Genomic DNA, 13,333 nt, shown 5'->3' with positions numbered 1-13,333 from the left:
TGGTCTCCACAACAACACAAGCCTGTTCTCAGCATTCTAAGAAATGAGAAACAGCCATGATCAAACTAACAGAGTCTTTCAGGCTTTTTTGAAACTTACAGATAAACGTGTTGGAACTAAACTCTGCAGGGCTGCAGCCCTCGAGGAACTGAATTTATTTACGCCTCAACTATGGAACTGTGGAAAGGCCACTTATTTACTTTTCATCACTATAATCTAACATATGGCGTTTTCCACAGTGTGATGCTCAAGCTATGCTAAGAGTTTTTTAATATTTGTTATAACATTTCTTAATAATATTTTAGTCGTGTTAAGCTGAAATATTACTTCTTAACTAATTGTTAGCTACCAAGGTCTGCTTTTGATTGTGTTATGAGTTTTCAGATGTGTGTCTTAAAATAAACTGTACTATGTATTTTTTGGTAAATCTTATGATTTGTTAGTGTTTATAAGCAGATTTCATGTACATATGCCTGATTAGTAAAGACCAAATGTCCTTATCAAAATTGAAAGTGCCTACTCTTTTAATTTTTTTGGTAGAACTTTGTCACAAAACATCCAATGTTTCTTTGAGACCTATTTATCCATTTTTAATAATTAATCTACATGAGGAGCAGTGTCCACCCAATCAAGTTTCAGTTCCTGACTTCCTTGTTTGTCTACAAGCCGCTACATCTGCCATAGCTAATTTTCACATCCTATGAACCTCTGGTTACAGCTCATCACCCTTATTTTCACGTAACACGCTGAGAAACTTCAGGAGCTGGCTAATCTGCAACACATTACATCCACCCTTTGTTTATTTTTGTCTTTTTAGTCCTAATTTGAAACAGCTCAGGTTCCTTTTGAAGCTGATTGTCTCCGAAGAGATGAACCACGTTAAATCTCCTTCATATTTTCCTACAAGAAGCTCAAGAGCGTATCTTTGAGGGCTTTCATAACTCGATTCCACAGGATGTTTTTCTTTTGCGCCAAATGTTCAGGAGATTATCTCAATTACTGGTTAATCAAGTTATCTAAACATTATTTTCAAGGGCCTGTTTCTGCTTAACAAGACTTATGCTATTGGCTTCTGCTGCCAATGCGTTTTAGTCAGAGTAGATGTGACTTTCGAATGGTATGTACAGTCTGTGTTTAAATAATACATCACATTGGTATTAATCCAGCAAAGACGAACTCAAATGGTTCTCATTTTCTTCAATACTATCCATCCTCACCCAGTTTGATTTGATCGATTGAGTTTCTTTACCTCACGTCTGGACCTCATTGTCTCACTCCTCCGCGAACAGAAGTTTTGATTAGCGTCCCACCACTCGGGTCCTGTCCACATCTCTGGGCTGATCAAAGCTCGCAGACATGTGTTAAGGGCCAGTAATAGAGACGGCAGCGGTAGCAGCACACATCATTAAAGACCCTCACCGAAGCCAGAGGCAATGCACCGAGGTCACCGCGAGTTCACTTGAACTTAGAGCGTTTCTTTCCTATTGAGCTTGATGATGCTTCACAGTTAATATCTGAATGATTGATTCTATATGTTAGTTTATTCTGTAAGATTTATGTTTTGTGCTTCTGAATTTTCTAATGACACACTCATGTTTGCGTTTCGCTCTTTTGGAGTCACTGTTTTCCCTCTTAAGATAGCATTTGACCCCGGACTAGTTACAGAGCACTTGTTTAACTTAGCCTAATTATTTCCCAGCAATATCACAGACAAGTTGGGTTTTAACATTTGACCCTTATGTGAGGACCTTTTTAACCTAACCACAGTTGAATTATTATTATTAACTTAACATTTTTATTATTTGAACAGAAAATAAATGGTTAAACATTCTTCATTAAATAGACATTTGACATTAATCATTATCATAATCATTATGGCTGTAGAACTTCTGTTAATTCTTAACATTAAAATAGAGTTTTAAAATATATTAAGCAACAATAAATCGATTGAAATGTATGTATGCATGTGTTTTTAAAAATAGTGAACAAGACCCAAAAAGTGAACCACACTAACTTGGGTTTTAACTTTACAATGAACAGAAAATCAAATGGCTTTGTTTGGAGTCCCAAGTGACGACATGCATATACTAAAGACAAAGAAAATGTCTTGGCCTTTGTAACATTAATAGATAGAAGACGAATTCTTGACATCCCAAATGCCACCTAAACGGTCACTCTGGCTTGGTGATGTAATGTTAATTTTGAAAACAGAAAAAAAAAAAACTTTCTCAGAGGATCAACCAGAGTATTTTACAGAACATGAGACACTTTAATACATATTAAGAATCCAATCATGAATCCCTTAACATTTCCTCCCTTTAATCCCATAAGTTTTATTTTTATTTGATTTATTTTTATTAATGAATTTATTTATTTTCACTTTTATTATGTCCATTTGTTCATATTATGTCCTTAAGTTACTTTGTGGTTAAAAGAGATGAACTAAGTGAAAATACCTTATCGAATATCTGTAATTTGCTGTACTTTTTTTTTTATCAAAAACACTATAAATAATAAAAAAATTAACTTTCTTATTTAAAGGGGCACCTATTTTATCCTTTTACCCTTAGTCTTTTCTGTGTCCACGATGTGCCTGTAAAGTTTTAGCTCAAACACCCATCAGATTATTTATTATGGCTTTCAGAATATTAGATTTTCTACTCTCAAAACAATGTAGCTGTTTTTGTGGCCTGTACCTTTAATGCTAGTTCCCCCTTCCCACCAATCCCATGTATCTGTCAGAGTGTGCCTCAATCGCCACCCCGGCTGTGTCAGATAATCAGCACAGTGACAGACATGAAGGAAGCAGATCTCGCGTAACGTTTGTGAGAAATACTACAGTAAGAACTTTCCCAATGATTGTTTGATGTGTTTGTGTAGTTAATTCAAGCCTTTCTGCAACAATGAGTCACACAATTCTGTTACAAAGTTCACGCACAGACAGGCACGCACACATACACACACGCACACACACACACACACACACACACACACACACACACACACACACACACACACACACACACACAGCATGCGTGTTTCACTTTGCATTGTTTTTGCATGGCAAATGTGACAGGAAACACAAAAATATTCACTACTGTATGCATTTTTTTATTATGTTAATGTACAAAATAAATCCAATTTAACATCCACATACCAGGATTGAAGTGCTGTCTTTTATAAATGTACTGACATGCAACTGTGGTCAAAGTAAAAAAGGTAAAATCGGGATTTAGATTCTATTTTAAAGTCAGGAAATTTAAAAAAAGAGGCTTATTGTGTTTATATCTCTCCAATACACTTACCATTATTTCCATGTGGTGTTAGTCCTATTAAAAATAGATTATTCAATAGGTGTCAAATTAAAATCTAAATTGTATTGTAACAATACTACTCTGCACTACTACTGCATTGCATTTAATGTATTTAAACTTTGTTTATTTATAGACTTATATTTTCTAAAATTTCATGGTTCTTTGCAGAACAAAAGTTATATATATATATATGAATTCAACTATTCTTTCAAGATTTATTTCTTTTTCCCCTGCAAGACCAATTCCCGAAGATGACATAATTTAATCCATTTATCCACTTTAAATAAATAAAGAAGTTACTCTGGCGATCAGCGTTGCCAAGAAAGCTCAAATTTTAGCTGTGGGAAATGGCAGATGTCAGAAATACAATATTTCTAAAGTGGAAAAGCACCAAGAGTGCCATCCAGCCAGTATAATTTGCTGCTGTTTTTATGGGAAGTGAGTTGATTTCATTGTCTTTGTTTGTTTACAGTGGGTCAATGTATTTCTCTTGTGTTTGTGTGTTTGTGCAGGTCCCGGCCACAGACAGAAACGCGCTGAACTCTCTGTGGGGCAAACTGGCTTCAGAGATCCTGATGCAGAACTGGGAAGCTGCCATGGAAGACCTGACCCGCCTGAGGGAGACTATCGATAACAATGTAATGCCCCGCCACTCAGAATTCAATACCACATTCGGATTCCCTTACATAGGCCATAATATTGACCGCTTTGCGTTTGAGCACAGCACCACTCGCTGCTGTTGCCGTTCCTTCTCTCTTCCATCTCCTGATTCCTTCTCACCGCAGCTCACAAGTCAAGCAAAACCTTAATTGCTGTGTTCTGTCGGCACAGCTTGATTTTTAATTGGAGGAATTGAGCTGGGAAAGGAGGGTTTGGTTTGGGGCGAAGTATGAGTAAATAAAAAATTAAAGTCTTAGGACATTGTAAAATTCTATTCTGAACTTTGATTTGAACTGAGTCTGGAAGGCAACCGAAGCCAAATGTTTGTTTTTCGGAGTCAGAAGTTCATCTTGCTGTAGTCACGATCAAAACAAATCACCTTTTAAAGGGGAGTTCACTCCAAAAGCAATATTTTATGATTATTTACCTACTCTCGTGTTATTTCTTGTGTATTTTTCTTACTTGTACCCTTTTTCAACAAGGATGCTTAACTAATCAAAGGTGACAGAGAAAAACATGTATGTAATGTTACAAAAGCTTCTAACAAATGCTGTTCTATGATTTTTAGGATGAAGTAATGTGGTAACATTTGTTTTAATCAAAGTCAAAGCATTTAAAATCGTATAAAATCTGAATGTAAATGGAGAAAGCAGAATTTTAAGAATAAATTAATCTTTAAAATAAGACGTTCAATTTTTTCTGTTAGAGAATAGAGTATCCTGAGGGGAAAAATGTATACTAATTTGCACAAATTGTTAAGCTACATGTTTTATTTATATTAATAATAATAATAATAATATATTTTTACTAAGTACCAAATCAGTGTATTTCTGAAGGATAATGTGAAACTTGACTATTAAGGTTGACATTTACATTTTCAAATTAAATACAGAAGTCATTTATAATTGAAATATTTTACAGTACTAGTTTTTACTCTATAGAATACAGAATCCAGAGGAGGGAAATTATACAAATTTGCACAAAACGCTAAGATACACGGTTAGTTTTTTATATTAAATTTAATAAATAATAATATTTTTTTTTACTAAGTACCAATTCTGTATTTGCAATTATGTTAATTTCTAAAGAATACTGTGAGACTTAAGACTATTTAGGCTGACATTACATTTTAAAATAAATACAGAATTCATTTTAATTTGTAGTGTTTCAGTTTTTTTATCTAGTCAATGCAGTCTTGGATAAAAACAAAGAAAAATCGTACTGATTTCAAATGTCTGTTTTTACAGAACCTTAGTTCGAGAAACAGATGGATTATAGTTTACTTAGAGCTAATTTTAATAGTTCCATCTGTTCTTACTGTGTTTTTAAACAAAGTAGTAATTCAGATCAATCACCAAGGCTTTGTTTTATTCCCCCATTTTTGCCCTTTTTCAAACTTAGTATTATTTCTCAAAAAAAAAATAGCTTAATTGAATGACCATCATATTAAACTCAAAATCAATATTTGTTTTTTATGTAAAATAATTAGTTCAATTCAGTTGACTTTATTAGTATCTATAGGTAGATGTCCAAAGATTTAAAAGTGTATAAAAAAATCTGAAAAATAAAAATGGAGAAAGCAGAATTTTAAGAATAAGTGAAACTTTAGAATCAGACAGATTTCAACTTTTTTTTGTCAAATTATAGATTACAGAATCCTGAGTGGAAAATGGGAATACATTAAGCGATGCTGTTGTTTTTAATTTACCATAATATATACTTTTAATTTTGTACCAAACATTCTGATTTCTAAAAAATAATGTGAGACTATTGAGGCTGACATTACATTTCAAAATAAATACAGAAACCATTTTAAACTGTATTGTTTTACAATACTACTTATTACTGTATTTTTGATCAAGTAAAGGCAGTCTTAGTTACCAAGAAAAATCCTACTGACCGAAACTTTTAAAATGCCTGTTAATACAGAATCTTGGTTAAAAAAAACTGACAGAGTAATTCACTTGGAAATCATTAAATCGGATCTAGAGGCTCTAAGTGTGTTTTTAAGCAAAGTTGTAATTTAGAAGAATCCCCAAGGCTTTGTTTTCCCCCCCATTTCTGCCTCTTTGAAATATATTTCTCAAAAAAAAAAAAAAAAAATTTGGTTAAATTGAGTGGTCAGCACATTCCATTTAAAATTGACCGTTGTTTTTTATGCAAAACAATTAGTCCAGTATAGTTCAGTTGACTTTATTAATACACATAGGTAGTTTTTTTTTTTTTTTTTTTTTTTTTTTAGCAGCAGCAGCAGCAAAGGTTGACATTTGATACAAACAACTAAAACAATCAGATCTCATTATCACAGACCCACAGGTTTCTACAGGTTAAAAAAATTGTCAGGTGAAAAGAAATAAAGCACTTAATAAATCCTAAAATAGTACAATTTATTAAGAGCAACAATTTAGGTTGGACGCTATTTCTGTAACGTTTTGTTCGACTAAAATTGTCCTACTGTAATTACATTGGTTTGGAATAAAGTGCGAATTCATCTCCCAAATTGTGTTCTTTTTCTATAGACGGTTAGTTCTCCTCTCCAATCTCTCCAGCAGAGGACCTGGCTGATCCACTGGTCTCTTTTCGTGTTCTTCAACCACCCCAAAGGAAGAGACAACATCATTGAGCTTTTCCTCTACCAGCCACAGTAAGCACCTTCTGCAGCTGCTCGTTTTCCGTTTGGGGTTTGCTTGTACTTCGGTTTGACTCTAATAAAAACGAATGAGGTAGGAAGAAAGCACGGGTCCAGGTTGGAAAGCCCACCACAGTCCGCAAGCGAAACTGCTGATGCTGGACTCACCAGCCAGCCGCTCACAGACCCACGACCCCAGTGGTCAGCGTGAAAAAGAGCCTGGCAGCCTGGACGAATGCTGACAATGGCAAATGGGCTGTTTGACTCGTGGGTTCAATGTTTTGAGCTTTTTAAAATACAAGCCCGGATAAGCCTGTTGAGCTTAGTTTTTTTAAAACCATTTTTAGTTTCTGTTTATCACAAATGTTTCCGAATGGGGAAAAAAATTAGCTTTCATTCTCAGTCAGATGTGACTGCTCCATAAGGAAAAGTTTTCTGTAGCTACGTTATTCCAATAGTCAAATCAGCTTTGCTTCCAGAAAAACACAATTGCGCTTCTTGAAGTAGTTGGCGGACAAAGTAGTTGCAACAACTTATTTTTTCAGTTGCAAGCCCATAGTTTATTAATGAGTACATTTACATGTTCACCAATACTTACATTTTAGTACGATTAAGACAATACTTTGACTGCATTGACACCGAAAGTGGCGAGCACATCAAAGTAGCCCGAAGCCATTCATTTTTAATGGGAGCTGCTGACGAGGAGCATTGAGGAGAGTTGAAATCAAGTCAACTTTATGGTAATGAGCTATGATGTGGTTCGGCAGCAAGGAATTGAAATGCTGGAGTCCTCGGCTTGTGTTTAGAGAACATAGTCCTGTGAACTTTGGTTCCAGCCACAGTTATTCCCAAGGGTTTGATTATCGCAATCGCCAAATTCCCAATTATTTGCGATGTTTTTTTTTTTTTTTTTTTTACATAAAAATAAGTCACCAACAAGTTGATGTGCATTCATTTTATATATATATATATTTTTTTTTTCTTAAAGGTTGTAACAATCTCATGGTAACTATAATGACAGTACAAAACAGTATTGCTGCTTTAGAGTATTTCAGACATATGAACACATATCGGATAAGTGGAGCAATGCCACATCTTGCAGCAACTTGATCTTCCACAGTTAAACGAATTTGATAAAAAGAATGTTTTTATGTGGGAATTTAACTGATTTGCTGATATGCTGTAATGGCTCCTTTAAATACAAAATCAATTTTGATGCTTTCGTTGGCCGAGCAGTAAAGGCAGACATCGATGTTACTAGGGCAGCCAGAGCGAACTTTGACGTTTTCGCCACATTTGGTGTGAACACGCAGTGATTTGTAGTCTACCATGTAAACAGCAATTTTTTGATTACCTTAATTTGACTAAAGTCATAATCGAAATTAGGAAATGTAGAGTTTCCCTATTTTAGTTGCATTATTAAAGTGCAGTCCAGACATGTAAACACCTTAATCAAACTGTTACCGTTTTGTAGTACTTCTCACTTCATTTTGCATAGATGCACGCATGGCAGTTGTCGAAGACGTTTGACAACAAACAAATGAGAATGGCTTTAAGCAAGAGAGCACATTTTGGTGCGAGTGTGAATTGATGACTATGCTGAGAATTCTCCCACCAGTCCTTACTGCATACTTTCATACAGTACCTCCGAGTTGGTCGCAGGAATATGAATGAAAAGTTAGTCAATGAAATGTCTGATGAGGCTTACTGCTTGAGAATTTGTATCCGCTGTTTCATTCAAAACATTCAAAAACATCTTAATCATATAATTCTCTTATTCAGATTAAAGCAAATAATTTGATTACTGATGTCCATGTAAATGTAGTCTTTGTTTGCTGAAGCTTTTGTGGCAAAAAGAACTGCTTGAAGCAAAAGCATATTTTTAATTCAAAAGGCCTAAGAAGATTTTGGATTGGGAATCGGTAAAACAAGGAACAATATTGGCATTTCCAAGATTAAGGGTAAGCATGAGGAGGACTTGATGTGTTTTATTAGATCTTTAAGAAACTGATTGGAGACATTTATGATTGTTCTGAAGATCTCATTGAACAAGGTGACTATTTTACCTATTGACAAATTAGTAGCTAATTCATATGTCATTTGTACAGAAATTGTACAACTTGAAAGAATAAGCAACTTCTATTCAATCTTTATTTCCAAGCGGTTTTACAGTGTAGATTGCGTCAAAACGCATAACATATTCTAAGTTTACAAATGTTTAAACATTTTATAACACTTATTTTAAGACATAAAAATGGCATTTTAACATAAAACACTTGACAAGACAAAAGTGCACAAGTTTACCCTACATAAGAGCTGAAATCAGCTAGTTTGCGTCTCATAGCATGTTAAATAACTATATGACGCCAGGAAAAAATCTTAGTTATTATCAGTTTTTAATTAGTTATAAATATCTTAATATTAGTTGTTAAATATCTTGGCATAACAAAAATAAAAGATGTAACATGATTTTTCACATTATATCATATTTTTCACAAGTGTGCAAACTAGAGTTCAGTCCCACTGTTTGCTATATGTATATTGGTTAAAATGTCAACACGTTAAAGAACAACAATAAGCTCCCGCTTGATGGGTCTTTTTAAGTGAGCGTATACCTGGTGTGTAAAGAAGGAAACTTAATATGCTAAAATAATTCTACTTCCCATCTATTTTGAGACATCTATTATAGTGCGCTGTTGTAAAGCCTAATGCCTGCATACTATTTATAAGTCTGCATTGAAGACTTTGTTTTCCCCCTGGTTCCACCAGCACAGATAATTAAGGATGACCAAACCAATAATTAGCATTAGTACCTGACCAAAGTGAGTGAAAAGAACGATTGTATTGGCTTATTGTGATGTCTTTACTAGGAAAAGCGTGTTTTGCTTCTATTGGTGACCGCTGTTTTTAGGGCCAGTGACCTGTGGCTGTGAACCTAGCTTGAATGTTTGACCTGCGTTTGAGACAATCAGCTGGCTCAACAGCAGCCCTTTTGGACGTAGGTGCTCATTATACAACAACACTCATTATGCTTCATTAAAACCGCTCCAAATAGGTACTTGCAATTTGCGGTTGGGCTCGTCAGATCAGAGGTCTTTCAATGCTGGCAGTGGGCTGTTCATTTTTTGCTTTCGTGTTGTTGTTCTCTCACCTCTTTTGCCTTGAGTTTTTATTTGCAGAGTTGCGGCCACGAAGAGCAATCAGACCTCATAAATCTGAATTCGAGTGTAATTTACTGCGTTAGATACACTGTGTTTTATGTACCACGACAACATTGCATTCTTGGAGGCTTAGATGCATTGATTGTCATGTTTTAGTTGGAAAACGGCATGATGGTCTGTTTTTGACCTTGTGAAAAGACCTTTTGTTTTCTTGTCGTCTTTTTTGTTATTCTTGAAGGTTTGTTGACAATTAGGCTGACATCGGCCTGTGGCGTTCAGGTTCATTTCAGAGTTGTTTGGCTGTCGTTCAGGACAGGGTAGGATCCAGTGCTCTCGGACTGAAGATTGTTCATGATGTAGTCGTTCCGTCCAACAGACGGCCAAAACAAAAACATTAAACCCATATATTTTTTTAAAGCAGGGAAAAACTATACCGAAGATAGGCTATCATATAATACGCTCCAACCAAGTCCAAGGGCAGTTCGAGAGAGAATATTGTCACAAGATGACCTATGATGTAGGTGCAGGAAAGCTAATACCATCGAAACACTATCCCGGACCGCGCAGAGTGGACTCAGAGTTTCACTTGATTTACCTCTAATTCCCCTCCTCCCTCCAGATGCATCATGAAATTGGAACTGCTGCGTCGTTTCTTACTTTGCTTTGTTTCTACCTTTTCAGCCTTACTTTCTCAGTCCGGCCAAATTAGAACTGCAAAAATAAAAATAAAAATCAGGTATAATTTTAATCAGCAGCTTCAATCAATAAGGATGCTTTTAAATCTGCTTTTATTAGTTCTGTTTCTATTACAAAAATTAAAAGATTATTGAATTAAAAGGCTATCATCAAAACTGAAACCTCTTTTTTTCTTTTTTTTTTATCAAAGAAAATGTCAGTCATGAGCACCAAATTATCTTAATTGAATAACTGAACATGCATTTCTGAAGTATAATGTGACACTGAAAATAATGAAGAATAATAAATTAATAAAATAAATAAATGCTGAAAATTAATCTTTACAACCACAGATATAATTAACATAACTCTTAATGTATCACAGTTCTTTCGAATTTTTATATTTGGGGGGAAAAAAAAAAAAAAAATATATATATATATATATATATATATATATATATATATATATATATATATATATATATATATATATATATATATATATATATATATATATATATATATATGATCCAGTAAATGCTACCTTGATGAGCACAACTGACAAAAACCATGTGGCTTAGTAGGTCTTTAAGCTTTAAAATTCACCCTTGCACAGTTTTAGCTCTTAGATCACAGCAGAAGGTTTACATTTCAAAGGGCATTGATATTGCGTCTTCTAAGGGTAAAAGGTTTCTAATGTAAATATTTAAAAATTTTTAAAATCAGGATACATTGAGCTGATATTTCTTGTTTTGATTAAAAACTAAATTTTGATCATTTTAACAGAAAACTACTTTATCTTGCACCATCTTTCGAAAATTTTGATATAGTAGTACCAGAAAGAAGTTGTTGTTTCAATGTTTAAAAAAATTTATTTTTACAGATTATAGATGTATTTTGTTTCCTTCCTACATTTTTTTAAACTTAATCCTTCAAAGGTTCTAAATTCTAATTCTAATTCAAGTCTTGCAAAACTCTGGGAACAACCATAATTTTAATGATGATGCATAAACAGTAGGGGGAAGAAAGCATTCACCATGTCATGTTTTTTTTTCTGGGAAAAATATTCTAAAGGAGCTTGTGGCATGGAATTGAAGCAGATTTTGGTAAAAACCCAAACAATACAAAAAAAATTATAATAATAACAATGAAGTGACATAAGCATAATGTACTGAACTACTGAAATGTATTATACTTTATACAAAAGGCTCTCTCATGAAGAATGAAGTCATGCATTGATCAGGTGTGAATTTTTTTATTTTTCCCCACAGACTTCAACAGTAAAATCTTGATGGTTTTGTGGGTCTCGTCTATCAAATCTGATCCTAATTTTGTATTTTCTATTGGATTCAAGTCTAAGTGCTTGGCCATTCTACAGCTTGATTTTATTTCTCTAAAAACATTTAAGAGTTTCCTTGGCTGTGTTTTGAATCATTGTCTTGCTAAAATGTCCACTCTGGTTTCATCTTCATCATCCTGATAATGTAGATGTTGGACTAAAGCAGCTAATATTCATTTACAATAACAAAGGGCGGAGGATTGCTGAAGAACTACTGAGAGATTTCAGCTGCTGACTGGGGTTTCACGGCCTTTCTGCACCTCCCTTTCTTCATTTGTTCAATACGTCATAATTTCATTTTGCTACACATTACTTAATTTGTAAACTAACATTGTTTTCTTTGAATACATGGATTTCTTTGGTTGTTACCAACGTCTAGTTTAAAGTCAATGGCATCTTTAGAAAATTTATTTTGTGAAAAATGGTGATGTGTTCAATTCCCCCCAATGTATTCAAGGTTTTTCAGAACACTTTCGAAACTTTGGGGCATGACCCAAGCCAGACCCAAACACCGCTCAACAACACAAACACTTCAATCCAGAGGTGGCCAGTCCTGCTCCTGGAAGGCCACTTTACTGCATATTTGAGCTTCAGTCTAATTAAGTGCAACCATTAGTGTACTAGGCATATAAAAAACTTCTAGGTGTGTTGAGGCATGTTGAAGCTAAACTGTGCCGGACTGTGGCCCTCAAGACTCAAAATCCATTATCAAAATAGTTTATAGTTGCAGCCCAATCCCAAAACACTCCCTGAAGAGAGTGTGACGCACTCAAATTGAACTGCCCTCGTCCTCACGAAAGTCATTTAGCAACCGATTAAGCCGTATCACGGCTTTGGTTGTAGCTGTCGGCCTCAGTTAGATAATGTTTTTTTTTTTTCCACTGTGAATCCCAGATATGGCATCATGACTCATGTGAGCGGTCTGGCCATCGGAGCCTCCCTGGGAGAGCGAGTAGGTGTAAGTTAATCAGGAACACAGCATGAAGTGTTGTGGTTTGCCGTGGAGTCAGACGACTACAAAGAGAAGAGAGACCGAAGGCTGCTCCAACTGGGATCACACGCCACCGAAGCCCGCTGCCATTTTTAGCTCCTACATCACAAGTGCCACAGGCCCCCTTGTCCCTTTAATTGTTTGGGCTAATTAAACCATCCGGCGGCCCTCCTTTCTTTCTTTCCCTCCAAATGACATGTGTTTCTCCGTGTGGATCTGTGAGGAGCTTTAGGGAATGGCCAAAGCAAAGCAGCTCCACTTCCTCCTCCAAATTTAATTTGGTCCTCGTATGGGGAGGACCAAGAAGGGGGCTTGGAGATGTTCGTAAAGATACGTCCTCCAAATTGACTTGAAATGTTAAGTGCACTTTAACTCTCAGCTCTATGACAAGGCATCTGTTGTATGGTGTTTTTTCTTCTTGCGGGTCAATATAAGAAAGCTCTTGCATTTCTCTGGTCGGTAGAGAGGGAACTTTGTCTTGGGGTGTAATAGTAGTGCTATGTAGCTTTCATTCTCGTTGAAGCCCACAGCTAGTTGACCTGTGGTTGAAAAACAAGTCCCTGG

At 35.2% G+C, this 13,333-nt stretch overlaps 1 protein-coding gene across 1 annotated transcript in view; it reads left to right on the top strand.

The window, feature by feature from the left end:
- The window catches only part of eif3ea (eukaryotic translation initiation factor 3, subunit E, a), a 74,172-nt gene that overhangs the window by 32,927 nt on the left and 27,912 nt on the right, over positions 1–13,333 (top strand). The window contains 2 exon segments of the mRNA NM_200839.1: positions 3,827–3,952; positions 6,494–6,618. Of these exon segments, the coding sequence (NP_957133.1) occupies positions 3,827–3,952; positions 6,494–6,618 (251 nt within the window).

This window comes from Danio rerio, chromosome 16 (assembly GCF_049306965.1).
Source record: "Danio rerio strain Tuebingen ecotype United States chromosome 16, GRCz12tu, whole genome shotgun sequence".
Taxonomy (NCBI): Eukaryota; Metazoa; Chordata; class Actinopteri; order Cypriniformes; family Danionidae; genus Danio; species Danio rerio.
Note: the sequence above shows the minus strand (reverse complement) of the source record. Positions and strands in the feature narration are given on the sequence as shown.